The 20,626-nt window shown below is 43.1% G+C and overlaps 1 protein-coding gene across 1 annotated transcript in view; it reads right to left on the bottom strand.

The window, feature by feature from the left end:
- The window catches only part of BANK1 (B cell scaffold protein with ankyrin repeats 1), a 220,885-nt gene extending 210,198 nt beyond the window's left edge, over positions 1-10,687 (bottom strand). Inside the window, exon 1 of the mRNA XM_063135924.1 lies at positions 10,606-10,687. Within this exon, the coding sequence (XP_062991994.1) occupies positions 10,606-10,627 (22 nt within the window). The 5' untranslated portion in view covers positions 10,628-10,687. The remainder of the gene's footprint in view (positions 1-10,605) is intronic.
- Between the last annotated feature and the right edge of the window lie 9,939 nt (positions 10,688-20,626).

Below are 20,626 nucleotides of genomic sequence, written 5' to 3'. Positions count from 1 at the left end.
CTCACCCCCTGTTAATCTCCAAATAGAGTCTTTCAAAAGATTCTAATTCAGCACATCCTAAATCTTTGAAGAAAGGGAAATAATGTAATCCAGTTGACAAGAGTAGTGGGTGGAAATAAGGAATATTCAAATCCTTCTTCGATGCACTCTGTAATTCACATCTGTGAAAGCTAATTCCATGCATTGAATAGTGTGAACAGCATAAAAATTAGGGCTTGGATCCAGATTTAGGCATGTGGAAGCAGACTTCCCCAGCACATTCTCCCCATGGTAACCCTTCCAGCCCCCTAAAAATGCTACACAGAATGCTGAGTGGTGCCCCCAAAATTGTCTGGAGGCACCTTCTGAGACATGTGCCATTCAATCCATGGAAGGCAGATCTTGGATCCAATCCTAGGAGCTTTCATTTTATCTCCATCTCACAATGGATATCTGGGGCCTTAGCGGACCCCGGGATTGTCCATGTGCATCCACATTATTAAAAAACTCTTTCTATATATAACTCTGTCAGGAGTTATATATAACTGTTGGGAGTTATATGTGACATATAGAAAGATAGCAGCAAAGGAATATACTTGACCAGAGGATATATATTAAAGTGTTTCTTTACGTTGAGCTCAAAGAAAGTATTAACATCAAATAACGAGAGACTACAACTCACAGTCTGTCCTTTCCTTAATACAGACAACACACAACAACAACCAGAAGAGCAGTCAACTGCCTTTTCCACTGCAATGGAACAGAGCAGAAAAAAGGAGGGCTTTCTCTGCTGTGGCACCCTGGCTGTGGAATGAGCTCCCCAGAGAGGTCCATCTGGCGCCTACACTGTACTCTTTTCATCACCAGCTGAAGACCTTTTTATTCTCTCAGTATTTTAACACTTAATTTTAACTTAAATTTAAATTTTACTGTTCTAACTCTGTATTTTAACCTTATATCAATTTTGCTGCATGGTTTTATCCTGGTTGTGCTTTTCATACTGTATTTTGTATTTGTGCTTTTAACCTGTTGGTTGTTTTATTATGGTTTTAATTTTTGTGAACCACCCAGAGAGCTTCAGCTATTGGGAGGTATAAAAATGTAATAAATAAATAAAATAAATAAACCCTCCCACCTTATACTGTTAGAATGTCTAGAATTAGACTATGCTTAACGTAATATTTCTAACACACATGACACACAGGGGATCCCGGGATCAGGGAGGGATGATCCCTCCCTTGCCCCGGGATAGAGCCCTTCCCTTTGGGCCCACTTTTTCTGCGGTCCCAGGCTGAGTCCAAGACCGCGGAACGTGTGGCCCGTTTCCACTGTTTGACCCGGCTCCGTGCGATTCCTCGCAAAGAGCCAGGAGCGCTGCGCCCATCGGGATTAGGGTGGGGGGGAGTGGGGAAAGTACTTAATTTTTTTAAAAAAACCTTACCTTCAGCACACGAGCGTTCGTGTGCTCTGTCCCCTTTAAAAAAGATGGCGGGTGTGGTGCCTCTCTTCCTGAGGTTGTCGCGCTTCACATGTAAACGGAGGAGGGATCTCACGTAAAACACAACGCGATATCTTCCCTCCTCCGTCCTGGATTAAATGGTAGGTCTAGCTAAGGCCTCTGTAGGGATTCTGGCTTTATTCCAGTGCAAAGCTGAGATTACATCTGTCTAGCTAAAGCAGAACCCAGGGGACAGTTTGGCCCTCCCAATCCAACCCTCTTGTGTTCCTCAAATGGCTACACTCCCTTCCCTTGATCACCAATTATTTGGTGGTTTCTCGGCTTTTGGGCAGTTCCCCTCCACATTCTAAAAGCTTGCAATTCTCCTCACAGGGCTTAATTACTAGCAGTAAGGGCTTTAAGTTAAAATATGTTGTTATTTTTGTCTCTGCCCCTTTTGGTTTAAGACCCACCCACCACTAGAATGCGGCCTCTGGGAATTTCTCCAAAATGGAGCTCAAGCCTTGGGTTGAAAGATGTTAGATGCTCCTGATGTAAGGGTAGGGGTGATTTAGAACTATTTGTTTGCTTCCTGCTTGCTCCCACTATTCCTTCCACTGTCTTATATTGAACTTAAAATTTATTCTATTTATTTCATTAATTGCATTTCTATACCACCCAATAGCCAAAGTTCTCTGGGCGGTTCACCAAAAATGAAACCCATAAAGTGCAATTTAATATATAAAACGTAAACCACAATATAAAAAAGTACAATAAAACCGAGCAGCAATGCAGAGATTTAAAATACAGATTTAAAACAGCAAAGTAAATAAGTAAACCTTTTCTTTTCATTTGAAAATCGAATCAAACCGATCATTTGCCGAAGCGGTGGCATGTTCTCAACCATGTGCCTAACTGTTTGCCCGTGTTTCAAGCTTTTAAGGAGAAAGGTACCTGGGACCCCTTGCCTGGCAGAGACCAATAAGCTTGCCAATACTACGCCCCTACTGTCTGCTTAATCCCAGCAGTTGCTGATTGTCTCCTGCTTGAGAGTTATGGAGAATCAGGAGATGGTGCAGTCTACCCAAGAGTAAATTAAAGAGTACGCATCTCAGCTTATTCCACCTCACAGGTTTACATAGGTGGGTTTCCATAGTCCTTCAGTTCATTCAAATAACAGATGAAACATTTATATCCGGTATCTTCCTTGCTATTGATTTTAATAAGATTGCCCTGATTACATCAGTCACCGTTCGTACTGTGTTTTGAACAACCATATGCGACAGGACCTACTTATGTACATGAATCCTAGGCATCACTGCTTGGGCTAATCAATAATGGCATATCCTTTCAAAACGAGAATCTTTAAAGAAAATGGCGCATAGTATTTTAATGGTGCCTTGAGATACTAGTCTTTTAATTTTAATGATTTTTTGATGAAGGGATCAATTTTATAGAATGCTGTCTGATATCTAATGGGTTTTTAATATATATAAATACAGTAATGAGCAGTCATTATTTGGAATGCAGCCGTATAATGAAAATTCCCATTCATTACATTCGGGCTAGTAATATACAGAAAATCAAAGCAGTAAACTGCGGCTATTAATAAGCACTGAGATAATATTTCAAGGCAAGTGCATCTGTTAAGCATGTGATCGGAGAGCCAAAGGGTTGGGGTGTTTCCTTCCATCCTCAGATGAGCGACTATGTTAAATGCTCTCAGCCCATATGCAAAAGATGTCTGTAATGTGGCTAATTTAAAACCATGCACTGAGTCATTCAGCCACTGGGGTTGGGGGCTCCAATGTCAGTGGGGCAGTGAATCCGCTGCGGGTTTCAGTCACAACCAGTCAGAACTCTAAAGAGTTCTTTAGAATTCTGCCTGAAACCTGTAACAAATTCACTGCCCCTTTAACATCAGAGCCACCAACCTACACTGCATTTTGCAGGGTCTCTCGACCCTCTGCATAGCATTTTTGCAGAGGCTAAAGGGGGAAGGGCAGTTTGTTTCCACCAGCCAAGCTGCATATCCTAAACCTGGATGCAACCCATAATTTCTCAGCCAATTGGCATTTTTACCCTACTACCCTGTTTATTTTAATGGTCGAGACATGTGCTGGTCTAGTGTTCCAAGATATAGATTTATTTATTTTTTATTCAAATTTTAACTTCTGACATGCTAACTTTTTTAGCTATGTTTCTACACCGAAAAACAAAACAGAACAAGGTAAGTCTCACGTCTATTCCAGTTACAGCATTTATCTTCATGAATGTGGAGAGACGCAGTAACTCAAACGTGGCATAACCATTAGTGAAATCTTCTGTCAGTGCCTCTTTTGTAAAGTGAAGATGGATGTCATAAAAGATGACTCATTATGTATGCTTTAGATTTACGGCGTGATCCTAAGCACATCTACATGGAAGTAAGTGGCCCTAAAATCACAATGATTTAACAATGCAGCCTGAATGCATGTTTACGCAGACATGAGTCCGGTTGTGTCCCATGGGCCAAACTAAGGGTCAAACTGTATGACCTACTAATCACATCAGTGTAGCTGAGGCCAGTGATGGTTGGTGGCTCCGATTTCAATGGAGCGGTGAATCCATTCTGGGCTTCATTCCAAACCAGCCAAAATTCTAAAAGAGCTATCCAAGTTTCTGAACCCATTTGGGGGGTGGGGTTCAACACCTTGGCTAGCTCCTTTGGAGCTCTGCCTTGACCTCCCAGAATGGATTCGTAGCACCTTCAAAATCAGAGCCACCAGCTTCCACTGACTGAGGCTGCTATTTTTCTTTACTTTCATGTAAGTGCAGATAGTCCCAATCCGGAGTGGATGCATGGTAACCTCTGAAATGGAAACTTATTTCTTTTTTTAAATACCCCTGCAAAGGGTGGGTGGGGACAGTAAAACTACAGGAGAACAAAAAAAAAAAAAAAAAAAAAAGGTGGAAGGAAAAGGTTTAGCTAGGGTGACCATATGAAAAGGAGGACAGGGCTCCTGTGTCTTTAAAAGTTGTATAGAAAAGGGGATTTCAGCAGATGACATTTGTATGCATGCAGCACCTGGTGAAATTCCCTCTTCATCACAGCAGTTAAAGTTGCAAGAGCCCTGCCCTAGTGGCCAGATACAAAAGAGGGCCCACCACAGAAATAAATATACATTGCATACAAGGCCAAACAGATCACTATTCCAGAAGGGCAACATGGGCATGGCCAGTGCCAGACTTCAGAGTGGGTGGTGGTGGTTTTGCATGGTGCTGCTGAAAGCCCCCTCCTCTTTCTCTTCTCCACTTGTTCACCCGCCCACTGGCCAATGCCACAGTGCTGCCCCCAATCATTGCCACCATGATCCCTTCCGACTTGCTGCTGCCCACCCTCCGGCTTTCTCCCTAGCCTGAGCCAGAGGGCAGGGGCGGGCCTCCCTGGAGAGTCATTTCGGCAAGAGAAGGTGGCTGAAGTGGCTCTTCACGGAGCTGGTTGGACCCAGTCAGACTCTGAGGGGGTCCTTCCTCAGAGCCAGGCATTACGTGCCGTGGAACACCTCTCCTCATGAGCAGCCACACACCTGCTCATCGCTCTGGCTTAAATAGAGGATGGGGAGATGTTCCAGAGGAGAAGTGTTCCAGGCGATCACCCACAGGACAGGCCATTTCCCACCACACTTCCCCCCAGTCTCCATAATGCCTGGCTCTGAGAAAAGACCCCCTCAGAGACAGGCATTTGAGTTGGATTAGCTTTGTGAAGATCTGCCGTGGGCACTTTCTCTTGCCAGTGTAGCTCTCTAGACAACCCGCTTTGCTGTCAGCCATCCTAGGGGTTGGCATGGGCCAACCCCTAGCCCTGCCCACCCTGCTCATGCCTGATCACAGGGTTCTCCTCAATTCACCTACACACATTTGTTGGCAACCACAGCTCTAGTTGTGTCAGCCTTCCTTGCAGCTCTCACCTTGGCCTCATCTCTCGGTCCCTTCCCCATCTCTAAGCCTGATGAATAAAACCAGTCCTTCTGCACCATAAATATACAATAACACTCACTTTAGGTTCCACAGTTATTCATTGATGCCAGCTGCATTCATTTAGTTTAAGGAAACATTTTAGCCTTTTGTCCCTAGAGGCAGCCCTCTTAATGAAAGAATTCTCTTTTAAAAGCCTTCTGTTAGAACTCTATTTTGAAAGGTTAATTTTGATGTTTTCGCTCCAGATAAAAAAATTCACAAAGGAGAAAAAGAGCCAGATTCTCAGGAAGCTGACCTGGTCCAAAGCCAACTACTAAATTGCCAGTCTGTCCTGTTTTTGTGTTTTTCTAAAGTTTATAGGGGAGGTTAAAAGTTAAATGTATCAAATGTGATCAGTAAATAACTCCAACTCAAATCCAAGGCTTGTATTCTCTAGTTTAAAAGAACTGCTATAGGGCAATTTGCACATTGTAGACCAGAAGTGACAAACCTTCTTTAGCTGAATTCCATTTCAGAGAAGCTCTTGGGACAGGGACAGCCCTACCAACCAGCATTAGGAAGCAGGCGCAGCAGGTGGCGGATGAAGGAAAGGGCGGCACTCTCTCCCTCCAAAGGGTCTGCCACTTCTTTCCAGCAATGCAGCAGCTGATCGTTCGCTATGCCTCGCAGCTCCCACCACCCCTCCTGACCCTGCCATCCAGGTCAGCCAGCTTACTTTCCCTAGTGGGGACACACACACTAGTGCCACTAGCACATTGCCTCTGTAAGGCCTTTCTGCCTTCAGGAGCCACGCTGGATAGACACGCAGGGGGCACACGACTCCTGATGGCAGACAGACCTTACAGGCAGTGTGCTGGCGATACAGATGCGCGTGTCCATGCTAGGGAAAGAAAGCACATTGCGTGCAGGAGCGGGGAGGGAGAGGGGAGGAGGCCGTGCAAGCGGGAGGGGATTGCAGATGGGGGAAGAGGAGACAATGGGGGGAGGGGATCATGGGACTGAGGAAGGTGAGGGGGGAGGGGAAGGGGTGCAGTGGGTTTCCACTTCAGGTGGCAACCTACAGTGGGCCTGGCCTTCCTCTGGTGCAACCCTCCAGTGGTGGGTTGGGCCAAAGGCAAAGTGGGCAGGCTCTCCCCACCCTCAATCCCTATTGTTATTATGCATTTCCACTCTGAAGTAAGCCACAACAAGACACAGGCAGCACAGGAATATTTTGAAAAACAACTATTATTAATATCCATGTCTGCTCATCAATAAGGCACAATTCAGTACATATATCAAAGTATATCTGTGTTTTGGTTTGTGTGTTGGCCCAGGAAGTGCGTATGAGGTAAGTTCTCATAATCATGCAAACTGAACAGAGTGATCCCCTAGCAGGGGCCAATAAATGTATCACAGAACTGTCATGCCACCAAGATGGGGGGTGTAATTTCCATGTGAAAAGTGTGCATGATTACATATGGGAACTGCTTATGGAAAAACAAGTCTGATGTGGCTAGGGTGACATTTAAAGGGCTCCTCTCATGGACATTGTTGAGACTGAAAGTCATCTCAGGATGAGGTGATGGCGCCCTTGTCGTGGGGCTCTTGTAATCATTTAGTCAGACTGCACATTATCTTCTTCTAAAAATTACTCTTGTGATTTTAGGGATGAGGCAAGTCACATGTTAGGGTGTTTCCACAAGGCCACCTTGGAAACACTGAGTGTTATAGGATCACATAGACAGGGATGGCCTTTTGGATAAGAATATTTGATTTAGCACTTTGGCAAAAATTTCCAAAGTCAGAGCAAAAAATGCAAAAAGAAGTGGAATATCATTGACAATCTGGCACAGTCTTATGCAGATGTGAGTTTTAAAAAGGGGTTAGAAAACATTCTGGGGGAGAGGGCTATCCTGGAGGAGAGTAGCTATCCATACCTATTCATCAGGATGGCTACAGTATATGCTACCTTCAGTATCACAGGCATTATGTCTATGTGCACAATTGCTGAGGAACATGGAAGGGAGAGCGCTGTTGCACTCATGTTCTGCTTGTGGGTTTCCCATGAGTAGCTGGTTGGCCACTGAATAAACAGAATTTGTCTGATCCAGCATAGCCTGTCTTATGAGTTCTCTGCACTTCCATTTCTTCCTGGGGTTTTTTTTCTGAAAAGGGTTCCAGGTAACAGAGTGTGGGACATCAAGTTCTTTCAGCAAGAGAATGGTTTAGAGGTGGGAGGTAGGCTAGGAGCCAGGATTCCTGGTTGGCCAGATGATTTGATAACAGAGGATACTGGCAGGTGTGTTGGTTTTATCTGATCGAAGCAGCCTCTAAATGCTTTTGGACAGGAGTTGGATTTAAGTGAATGGGTGGTGGTGGTGGTGGGTGTGTATGTTGTATGTGAGCTGTATGTGCATGTGAATGTGCAGGCACACATGTTTTTTTTACCATAACAGGTCCAGACAGTTTTCACTTCACCTAGGAATTATGAGAATGTTGTTTTTGCTTACAAAACATAAAAAAATGTGCATTGTTTGAAGCTCTGAACGTGTGCACATTTTCACCAAAAATGTTCGCGATTTAACAAACATGTATTTGTTTTCAATTTGTGCAAATTTTCAGGTTTGATTTTGTGCAAATTTCCTCTGTAGACCGAATTGGGCCTGCTTTAGTCCATGGAGAACAATTGTGCAAATTTGGGGACATTTGCATGAATTTCATGTTTGGTTGCTTGATTTGCACAATTTCCCCGTTCTCGTTGAGCGAGCACTGGTTGCTAATGCAAACAGCAACTGGGCATGAAAGGAGTATGAGACAATATTTGGAGGATCTAGCAGTCTTGAACATTGCTCGTTTGCCCATTCCTAACCTCACCTGACCACCCTCCCACACAAGCAAAAGCAAGCAGTTCCTTTGAGCCTTTTAAACATTGCACAGTGTTGTACGTGATTGCCTCAGTGATCATGTACTCCCATATCAACCTGCCCAGGCTTTAGATCTGCATGGGAGGCCCTGCATGAGAAACAGGGCCTTCGAAGTGGTGGCACTGGGGCTCTGGAATGCTCTACCCATAGACATTTATTGGGATTTCTCTCAAAAGCTGCAAAAGTTTGTATGCCAACAGGATTTTAATGTTTCGGTCTGCTGCCGTTTTTAACGATATTGCTCTCTGGCCATCTGAAATGGCAGGCTCCACAATAGTGCAGAGAGTAAGGTACTGCAATCCGGCTACCGGAGTCTCTAGTTTCAAACTGATGGCATCTTATACAGCCCACCTGAAACACCTGCCTTTCTTTGTCTGCAAAACAAGACTTCCACATCAAAACATGGCACTACTTGTTAGAATTCCACAGGTGAGGCTTCCCTCTTAGCACTTATAGAGAGTTCTTGAGCACAATAGATCAGCCACGGAGTGGAAAGTGCTACAGAAAGGTAGCAGTCACATTCCATTTATAATATACATTGTATAATATCATTCTTGCTCAGAAAAGGAAACAGTTGGCAAAGTTCTTATAAGAAGAAGGGAGGAGAAATTGCCTTAATAGACATACTTCTTCAAATGCTGGGAAATAATTACCATCATATGGGTGTAAAAGTGTATAGCTATTAGCTTTTCAACCTAGAATAATATCTAGAGCAAAGCTGAAAATTCTCAGAAAATGTTTTTCCTTGAGATAATTTTCAGAGATTTTTCTTTTCTCATTCCCTTGAAACAAGCCTTTTCTGGGAAAGAGAAAAAAAAATCTCAGAATTTGCAGGATGTTCTCCAAATAATCTCCACAATATGAGGGTGGGCAGGGAAGGGTTGTCCACCATTTTTTTTCCACAATGTCAGAATGACAGTAGGTAGGGTGACCATATGAAAAAAAGGGCAGGGCTCCTTTATCTTTAACAGTTGTATTGAAAAGGAAATTTCAGCAGGTGTCATTTGTATATATGGAGAATCTGGTGAAATTTCCTCTTCATCACACTAGTTAAAGCTGCAGGTGCCCTGCCCTCTTTTAAATCTGGTCACTCTAGTATAGCTCCTGCACCTTTACTGTTGTGATGAAGAGGAAATTTCACCAGGTTCCCCATATATACAAATGACACCTGCTGAAATTCCCTTTTCTATGCAACTGTTAAAGATATAGGAGCCCTGTCCTCCTTTTCATATGGTCACCCTAACAGTAGGTCCAGGGCATTATGGAGGATGCAAAATGGTGGCCAGGCTGTGAATACAGTTGCTGCTGCTGCAGCAGAAATAAATAAAGAGAGAGAGAGAGAGAGAGAGAGAGAGAGAGAGAGAGAGAGAGAGAGAGAGAGAGAGAGGTCCTTAGCAAAAAGAAAGAAAAGATAGAAGGATTTCTCTTCCGAAGAAATTTGGTGAAATTGATGCTCAGAAATAGGGTGGAGAATTTCAAGAGTCCATTTGCAGACAATATATTTGTGGTTGGTGTGATATAGAGGAATGCCGGCAAAGTTAACGCAAAATAAATTATAAATCAAGGGAATATTGTCACTTACCCTAAATTCTACATATTTAAAGTAAATATAACTGCCTCATCCTCCCTTCCTACCTCAACACTTCGAGTGTGATTGGCCAGAAGAAGACAGGGCAGGTGGGAACTCTCAGGCAGCCCAATTACGCCCGAGTACCTGCATAGATGACTCATGTTCTAACATTCTTCAGCCAGGTACCCTCAAGATGTTTTGGACTTCAACTCCCATCAGCCCAGCCAGAATGACCAATGATCAGGAATACTGGGAGTTGTGTTTCCAATCACCTGAAGGGCACCAGATTGTGAAAAGCTGTACTAATACCCTTCCTTATCTTCTGCATTCTTTTACCTTAACGGGAAAGTCTTTCACCATTCTTTTACCTTACTCTTTCCCAATATGTGAGCTGTTTTTATTATGATTGTGATTATATGCACCCTGCCTTTCTATCAAGAAAATGGCATTCAATGCAGCTTTACAATAATAGGAACTAAAATATACAAATTTGAATAAAGCAAGAATAAAACCAAAACCCAATGAAAAACACAACAATAACAGAATAAAAAGAGTACCCAGCCCAACAGGTATTCATGGAGTGGGTGGGCAGATTCAGATACCATGTCTGATTTTAAACAGGTTTACTTGGACGTAAAGCATTGAAGTCCTGCTGATTTCAATGCCATTCACTTCCTGGTAGGCAAGTTCCCCCTCCTCCATTGGCCAATAGACAGGTCCTTCAATCATTCTGTGATACTAGCATCACCCACCTGAATTTCCTGCCATCATCATCCCTTTGTAGAGCCAGTTGAAGCAGAAGAAGAGCAACAGGAGTTCCACCAAAGGAGGGATTAGGGTGGGCTTCTTCCAAGGATATGCAACTGTTTATCAATCCCTGGGCTTACAGGGCTGAAAAGATGCTACTCCTGTCACCGCTTATCATTAGTTCCTCACCATCTCTCTCTTGGCTGGCTGCTCAAGGGGGAAGTTTACCTCACTGCAGAAGTGAAACTGCCGTCCCAGAAGCTTTGTAGGCTGCGGTGTGTCCTGTGGTTTTCAGGGCTTCCTCCACTGGGGCTGAGAAAGTCAGTGCCCCAGGACATACAGGCATGAAGGCAGTGGAAGCAGAACCACTATAAGTCTTTGCGCAAAAGTGTGCCACAATACATACAACCTCCTATACAGCTAACCACAGGGAAGCAAGGTTAAGCAAACCACAGAGCCCTCAGTGTTGTCTCAACAGGCCCACGGACACTCACAATGTTACGAGGGTAAGTGTTGCGGCCACTGCTTCCAAACATTATGGCCAAGAGACAGGTTAGTTGCTACAAGGGAGGGGGCATTTTCAATAGCACCCATAGACTTGCCTTTACCATGATTTCTGGGCCTCATATTGATAAGGGGAAACAATCCCAACATCACTGCAAGCTCTTTAGATCATAGAATCGTATCATAGAATCATAGAATAGTAGAGTTGGAAGGGGCCTATAAGGCCGTCAAGTCCAACCCCCCGCTCAGTGTAGGAATCCACCCTAAGGCATACCTGAGAGATGGTTGTCCAGCTGCCTCTTGAATGCCTCTAGTATGGGAGAGCCCACAACCTCCCTAGGTAACTGGTTCCATTGTCGTACTGCTCTAACAGTCAGGAAGTTTTTCCTGATGTCCAGCTGGAATCTGGCTTCCTGTCACTTGAGCCCATTATTCTGTGTCCTGCACTCTGGGATGATCAAGAAGGGATCCTGGCCCTCCTCTGTGTGACAACCTTTCAAGTATTTGAAGAGTGCTATCATGTCTCTCCTCAATCTTCTCTTCTCCAGGCTAAACATGCACAGTTGTTTCAGTCTCTCCTCATAGGGCTTTGTTTCCAGACCCCTGATCATCCTGGTTGCCCTCCTCTGAACACACTCCAGCTTGTCTGCATCCTTCTTGAAATGTGGTGCCCGGAACTGGACGCAATAGTCAAGATGAGGCCTAACCAGGACCGAATAGAATGGAACCAGTACCTCACGTGATTTGGAAGCCAAATTGAAGAGCGCTTAATGCAGTAGCCATTTAGATTTACTTTTCAAATGCTTACGGATTTCATTAATCCCAGAAATCTAACATGCTACATTATTTAATGTGTTTAAAAGAGCCCAAAGACTGAATGGAACTTTGGACATGTTCCTTCTCATTGAGAAAGTTCTTTATCACAGCAATGCAATTTTAATGCCCTGCCTTAAAAGGTATTCAAAATCATAATGATTTAGAACCTCCAAATTGTTATGCCTTAGATTAATTTTCTACCCTGAAAAGGGAATAGACAAAGTATATGTTTAAGAAATCAGCATCTGGGAACATAGAAAGCATCCTTATAGCAAGTCAGGAGAGTGGTCCATCTGTTTCAATACTGTCAACAGTTACTCTCCAGTGCTTCAGTCAGGTCCCTTTCCTAATGCTACTTAGAAATGTGTGGGTTTGAAACTGGCTGTCCTCTAACCATAAAGTGCAGTTTTTGAACAAAGTTCTGGTGGCCTCAATGACATGGAGTGCCATCTACCAGTTTCACCCGGTGGCACAGCTATGCCCCTATCTGGATAGGGATAACCTGGGTTCAGCAAGCTTTGCAATGTACTCTAAGTGAGGCTGCCTTTGAAGTCTATTCAAAAACTGCAGCTCTTGAAAAAATTGGCAGCTGGATTAATAACTGGGACCAGAAGATATGAGCATATACCACCTTGCATTGGCTTCCTGTATGTATCCAAGCCAAATTCAAGGTGCTGCTTTTGACCTATAAATTAGGGCTGTGCACCCCCCCCCCGAACCGCTTTGAGACCTGATCCGGAACGTTCAGATCAGGCTCAAACTGGTTCGCACTGATCCGACCTTCCCCCAACTCACTCCGGATCAGATCCTGGAGCGAGATCCAAAGGGTCGGATCGTGATTCGCCCGCCATTTTGCCCCCCTTCCCCACTTACTTGCCTCCACAGTAGACACTGGGTTAGTGGGGAAGGGGGGACAAAAAGGGGGCAAATAATTCCCCCACCCCACTTACCTGGGTCCACCATCCACCGCTGCATGGACCGCAGCGGTGTTGGGCAGTGGAGACAGGTAACCCCCCCCCCCACTTACCAGCTTCCGTTGCAGTCCGCCGGCGGCTTCAACTGAGGCCGCGGCCTGCTCTTCTGGTTTGAGGCCTGGGCCTCAGTTGAAGCTGCCACCAGACCGCGACGGAGGCAGGTAAGGCACCCTCCCCCATTCCCCCTTACCTGGCTCTGCCGCCGTCGCCGCACGTACTGTGGCAGCGCCAGGTAAGGCACCCTCCCCCCACCACTTACCTGCCTCTGGCAGCGGTGGCAGCAGGTAACCCCCCTCCCCACTGCCCCCTTACCTGGCTCTGCCACCATTGCCGCACAGACTGAGCGGCGCCAGGTAAGCCATCCCACTTACCTTTTTTTCAGAGCTCTGGATCGAGGCGAAGGATCCGCTTTTTCTCAATCTGCTTCATCTTGATCCGCAGCTCCCCTGACCTGATCCGTCTCCGCCTTTGGCGGAGGCGAATCAGGCCACTCCGCTATCACTTCTACGAACCAAAGTGAAATGGAGCACAGCCCTACTATAAATGCTTACACAGCTTAGGTTCACAATACCAGGCGGAGCACCTCTCTTGAAATGAAACCTCCCAGACACTATGACCAACATCTCAGAGTGTCTCCTCCAATTCAGCCTCAGAAAGTGGGAGCAAAAGAGAGGGCATTCTCAGTGTTGTCTCCCGCCCCAATTATGGAAAGATCTCCCCACTGAGGCCTGTCTGGTGCCAAGACTATCAACTTTTCAGAGCCAAGTTAAGACTGTCCTCCACGTCCAGGCTTTCGGCATATTATGTCAGCTGTCTTGATAAGGTTTAGTACCTTACTGAAATCGTATTGATCTGTTTAAAAGGTTTAACATTTGTTTTATGTTTAAAATGTTATACTGTGCTTTGTTATCTTGTATTTTATGATTTGTGATTTTTGTGATCTCCCAAGAGAGCTCTGGGGCCACAATGGAGGCTATGAAAATAAAGTATTTCCTGTGTTGAATAAATGGCAGTTGTAAAGGCCTCATTTACACAAGAGTAAAGGTATGAATGGAGCATTCATGCCTTTACACTTGCATAAATGGGGCCTTTATGGATGCTGTTTACGCAACAGTGGAAATGCACAATTTCCGGAACTTCCATTGTCTTGATGAGTTCAAGCAGAATCTACGGCTGAACCTACACTACTGCTTAAATGGTTTATAACAGTAGTGACAATTGTTGAGGCCGAGAACACACTCCATATTTATTTATTTATTTTTATTTATTTATTTTTGCAGTTATATCCCGCCATTTTTCCTCTAAGGAACCCAAGGTGGCATACATAATCCTCCTCCTCTCCATTTTATCCTCACAACAACAACCCTGTGAGGTAGTTTAGGGTGAGAGTCTGTGACTGGCCCAAAGTATTCAGTTTTCAAACTGTTTTCAAAGTGTCATATCCTGCTTGGTGTAGATCTGGCCAACGGAAAGGATGTGCTCTGTTGCATAATGATTAACCAGAATTTGAAAGAGGAAGTTTTAGAAGTGTAAAAAGGAACGGTGTAACATAGGAGGGTGGATCACTTTATGGGTTGTTTGGAGCTTTTGGTCCAGAATTGCAAGAGATGTAATTGTAACACCAGTGAACCTCCCCGTGTTCAGCCTGGGGATCGTCATAAACATTGTAGATAAATAAATAGATGCAGGCATCCTAAATAAAAGGCACGGCAAATATTACATCTACAAAACCCCAAAGCTGCCTTAGCATTGTTCAGTCCTTTGTTTGAATGCACCTATGGGTGGAGCAAGATCATGGCTGCTGGCACCCTCTGGCTGTGTCCCTCCCTAAACACATTCACCGCTATTTCTGCATGAAGCCTACTGTCATAGAAGCTTACTCTACGTATGTAGGTTGGTCCTCCCCAACCCGTTGTCCTCCAGATGTTTTAGACTACAACTCCCAGCATTCCAGACCCATGAATATGGTGGTTGGGAGTTGAAGTCAAAAACATGTGGAGGGCAACAGGTTTTGGGAAAGTTAATGTAAGCTTTTCCTGATGAACTGTAGCATTGCAGCCCAATCCTAAACACATTTGCTTGGGAGTAAATTCCGTTGATTTCAGTGGGACTTGCTTCCTTGTAGGTATTCTTAGGATTGCAGCCCTAAGTGCCATTGATTTCAGTGGGGTGTTAGCATGCTTACCTTTCTCTGGGTTGTGTTTACTTAGGATAAGTAAGAAACATGTACCTGCTAGTTACATCTTCAAAGTAACATATAGCTTAGCTCTACATTAGGACTAGTGCTGTGCCAAAATTTTTGACCATCCCATTTTCAGCATTTTGTGCAGGGTGTGTGTGTGACGGGGGGGGCGGGGCGGGGCGGGAGGAATGAACACTCAGGAAAAAGAGGTTGGGAGAGGTGAGTGTTTTGGATAATTTTCTCCTTGGGGAAAGGGACAGGGTTTCCACTTACCTTTTTAAATGTAGCCAGTTGTTGAGGGGACTTCTTTCTTTCTTTCTTTCTTTCTTTCTTTCTTTCTTTCTTTCTTTCTTTCTTTCAAATACCCCTGGCATTTTCAGGAGCCCAGGAGTTCTTCCTGAATGCATATTAGAGAGGGTGAGGTCACATGGTCTCTAAGAACTGTTGGACCTCTCCAAATGCTGAGGGAAGGGGGTTTGTTTTGGGGTTGTTGTTGTTTTGGGGTTTGTTTTTTGTTGAAAAACTAAAAAATTGGAAGAAGGCCCCTCAGCAATCAGCAACACTTAAAAGAGGTATGTGGAAACCCTGTCAACATCCTTAAGGAGAAAATTCTCCAAATCCTTCCCCCCCCCCCCCCCCGGTGAAAGAGGCAGCGAAAGCAATGCCTCTTTTGCTGGGAGAGAGAAAGTTACTGAAAATAGGGGTCAGGATTCAGCCCAGCACTAATTAGGACTGTACATCCTTTTAAAGTTCAACATAGCTATTCCATGAAGATGATCAAAGATGATCTTTCAACTATCCAAGCCCCCTGGTGGTACCTAACTAGTCAACGTTGGTCTCTCAGAAAGCAGGGTCAGTGTCAAAGGTAGGCATGATGCCAAGGGTCCACAACCTAGCAGGAGCTCACTGACAACATTACCCTGGAATTGGCCCTCCTCTTTACCTTTACAACCTGTTTGATCACCTGTCTCTCACTCTGGTCCAGACAATGAAGGTGGTGAGAAGCAGCAGCAACAGTAAATGCCATTGCCTACATGCTCACTGACTCTCTGTCAAGCATGCATGCAAGCAAGCAATACTAATAACAAAGAGGATGAGGAGCAGTAGCAGCTGGTGTCAAGAGGGCAGGGCTCCTGCAGCTTTAACTGTTGTGATGAAGAGGGAGTTTCACCAGGTGCTGCATGCATACAAATGACACCTGCTGAAATTCCCTTTTCTATGCAACTGTTAACGATACAGGAGCCCTGCCCTCTTGACACCAGCTTGTCCTCCTTTCCATAAGGTCACCCTAGTTAATGGATTGCTCAAAGCACATATCAGATGTGTGAACTATGTAAAAAACAACAACATGCTAAACTGCTGCACCAGTTTATGGATTGTTCTTAGTAACAGATGTGTGAACTATGTAGAGACATACAGTATATCAATGGTATTGCCAGTTTTGCAAAGTTATAGCCAATATTGTTCTTCCTTTATGTTTTAAAGAAGAACTTGTGTCTATCGAATGTCCTAGCTAAGCACTCAAGAATGTATTTCTTGTCACATAGACCTTTTCTTTATTTTATTTTTAAAATCTGTTTAGCTGTTTTGTACAGTTTTAGAATCAATAGAATGGGTGAAGGTTTAATGCTATTTTAGTAGAATTTATATTCAAAAAATGGTTTTAAGTCTAACCTATTTCTCTTTGTAGTGTTTTAGCCTTTTATGTGTCATAGAAATAGTCCACTCTTGTGTATAACTTGATAGAAGTTTGAAGATGGAAATTTGGAGAAACCTCCCTCTTTAAAAGGGAGTGTGCTGAGAAATCCTTTGTTTGTTAAGATTTAGCTATTTGGAAGGAAGCTCCATTTCATGAGGAGAGACCTGCGTGCACTCGTTAAAACCAACTGTGTGCAAGGATGTAGGTATTATCAGGTGCCTTTCATTCCACCATCCCCTCATTGACAGAATTGGATTTTTTTTCAATTGCCTGAATTTGCACAAATTCACACTTTCAAAAATGCGCAAATCCCCGCTCCCCAAATGCACATTTTTATGATTTTGCCTATGGGAGAAAAAGTAAAATTCTGGACAATTAAAAAAAAAAGTGTGCATGAATCCATGTGACTCAGGAAAAGTCGCTCCACTGTGAAAGACATGAATCAGATTAATAGAAACCCCCCTGGCTCTGGGGGTTATAAAGCCAGGGGGTCTAGTGTGGCTATTTGATCTTTATTCTGGTCTTCATTTTATCTTCATCTCGGTCTTTGTTTTGGTCTTCATCTTGGTCTTCATTTCAGTCTTTATTTTGATCTTCAGTCTTTGTCTGTCTGGGCTAACTGACTTTCAGGCCTGTGAGCTTTTGGATTTTGAATTGACTCCTGTCCTATGGGGAGACCCTTATTTAGGTGAAGTACAAGATAGTTAATGCTTTGTTGTGTTTTCCTGCAGCTGGGCTTCAAAAGGTTTCTCCAATGTTCCAAAGAGTTTCTCTGGTTTCTTTGATTTCTTTATGACTTTTATCTCCCCACCACCTTTGTCTATTTCAAAGTTTGTGGATACTTTGTTCCAGGTAAAGCCTCAGTATAAATTCAGAGCTGTATGTTGGTCTTGCTTGGCTTGGGGCTAGAAATGGGGGGTGTCAACTTAAACCATTATTTCTGTCCCCCAAATGCATCCTGAAAGATCTGAGAATCACCAAGGTGGATGTAAAAGGGGTGGTAGCAGTCTGCTGGGTAGTTTTTTTGCCCCTGCCTACCTTGTAGGGATTTGGACACCCCACCCCAATTCACAACTATATATTAACACCTTATTGGAGGGAGAAAAGACTGTGACTGTACAAGGACACCTTCTGATCTAGAAGAGAAAAGCATATTGTTGGCTCTATGGTTGAAACACACTCTCTATGAAAAAGAATAAATGGATTCAAGTCTGACATCAGATATGGCAACATTCAAAAAGCAATGGGGGAACATTAGGCTCTGACCTTGTACTCCTTTCGGCAACTCCTGAAAACATCTTTATTCCAAGAAGCCTTTCTTTAACATGCAGCCTTGGATTTCTGATTTTTGCTTCTTTTTAAATTTTGTTTTAACTGTTTTATTCTATTTTTTTATTTTCATTTTACCTTGTACACTGCTCCGAAATTTTTCAACGGGGAGCGTTATATAAATATTCTAAATAAATAATAAATAATAAGGGCAAAATTGCTAAAGCACAGTTCATCAAGACATTCAACTCTATATCTGTGGTTTAGACAAAGACAAAGGCTTGTTTTCTGTTTTTTTAATCACATGACATGTGTTAATCTACTCATCTATGCAATGTTGTCTGTGTTATCATCCAGTTTTATAAATGGCAATTATTTAGGTACTTACTTCTTTCATTTGGGTTGTCTCTGATCTCACTGTCTGCAAACACATGCCTACCCACCATGATATGTATATAAATCAATTTTCGTCCATTTTCTTCTGCTGCCCCTTCCGCCTGGAACGCTCTTCCAGAGCATTTGAGAACTACAAGTTCAATCGCAGCTTTTAAAGCTCAGCTAAAAACTTTTCTTTTTCCTAAAGCTTTTAAAACTTGATGTTGTTCGGACTTTATACTGTTAGTTTTACCCTACCCTGTGCCTGTTTGCATTCTCTTCCCCTCCTTATTGTTCTACTATGATTTTATTAGATTGTAAGCCTATGCAGCAGGGTCTTGCTATTTACTGTTTACTCTGTACAGCACCATGTATATTGATGGTGCTATATAAATAATAATAATAATAATAATAATAATAATAATAATAATAAATCTGCCAACTTGAGGTGAACCTTTAATACATCTTGAGATTAACATTTCACACATCTGATGAAATGGATAGTGTCAACAAAAGGTTAAATAAATTTGTTAATTTTAAAGGTTTGGTGTTTTTGCTGACAAATTACTATGGATACCGATCTGGAAAATGACTTTTGGTTAATTCACAAATTTGAAACAAGGTTAAAGATATGGTATTGGTAAATTTCAGGAAGCAACGTAATATGTATTTAGCTTTTCTGCACTGAGCATGTGGAAAGTCAAGAAGATGCTGGGGTTTTCTTTCATGTTGTTACTATCAATAAATATTTCTATGGTCTCTTCTGACCTTAAGTCCATACATAGCATAAGTAACATGTTTGAGATCCCAATAATTGTACACAGCTCATATAGCAAAATCATATATCATGTTCTCTGAGTGACCTTAGGGGAAAAGCAAAGGTTATGGCATCTGGGCTGCCCTCATCAGATGTGCCAAAAGCTCAGCTCAATTGTCAATGTGTTGTTTTTAGTACTACGTAGACTTGAAGTTGACCAGGAGAATGCAAACTTGTTGCTGATCAGGCAGTGCAAAGAAAGACCAGACCTCCATCACAAAGAAATTGTTTGATAAATCAGGGGATTGCCTTTTTCCTTCCTTTAATTTGGCTTGTCACAAAATTAGGGAGGTTCCCCTTAGTAATAAAGCAATAAATACTGAAATGACTGTATCCATGAATGCTTGTGCAATCATAAATTTATTTATTTATTTATTTATTTATTACATTTCTATACCGCCCAATAGCTGAAGCTCTAAATAAGTTAGTCTTTAAGGTTCCACAAGGCTCTTTGTTGTTTTTGCTGCAACAGATGAACACAAACTGATTTTGCTCTCTGAAAATCTGAGAAAAATGCCATTTGAGATATATATAAAGAAAAAAGTACAGAGTGTTTGGATTTTTCAGTCCAAAGCAGATTCACCCTGATTCTCAACAATTGTGGTGTTCATTACAACAGTAGCACAGGAGTTTGCTTTTCTATGCCTTCATCTACATTGCTGCTGAAATGTTTAGCATGTGGTCAGGGGCAATGCACAGGTTTATTACCCCCTATTGTTGGCCCCAATCCTGGCTGGGAAGAACCAAAATGATCAGCCAGGTATTTAAATATTACAGCAGTGTCAAAGGATGAACCCAAAGAAAAACAGCTTCTATGTCATGGCTGAAACATCGAAAAGGCACCTGCATAAAAAATACTACTGATTTCTGTGGAATGGTCCTAAGCCATCTACATGCAGACTGTTGTCCAGGGATCATTTATTCTGCTTTTTAGCTCTGGTTTCAGTTTTTCCTATCCCTGATCTATTGACAGAGATGGAGACACAGTTTGGGAAGCTAGTTGCACCTGGGATAAGAACATAAAAAGAGCAATGCTGGATCAGACCAAGGGTTCATCTAGGCAAGCAATTCCGTAGTTTAACTATGCACTGTGAGAAGAAGTCCTTCCTTTTATCATTCCTGAATTTCCCACTAATCAGCTTCATTAGGGTGCCCATATGAAAAGGAGGACAGGGCTCCTGTATCTTTAACAGTTGTATTGAAAAGGGAATTTCAGCAGGTGTCATTTGTATATATGGAGAAACTGGTGAAATTTCCTCTTCATCACAACAGTTAAAGCTGCAGGTGCCCTGCCCTCTTTTAAATCACTCTAGTATAGCTCCTGCAGCTTTAACTGCGGTGATGATATGGTCACTCTAGCTTCATGGGATATTTTAGCTGTGTGCCCTAC

This window comes from Elgaria multicarinata, chromosome 10 (genome assembly GCF_023053635.1).
Source record: "Elgaria multicarinata webbii isolate HBS135686 ecotype San Diego chromosome 10, rElgMul1.1.pri, whole genome shotgun sequence".
Lineage (NCBI taxonomy): Eukaryota > Metazoa > Chordata > Lepidosauria > Squamata > Anguidae > Elgaria > Elgaria multicarinata.
The sequence above is the reverse complement of the archived record's forward strand: the minus strand, read 5'-3'. Positions and strand labels throughout refer to the sequence as shown.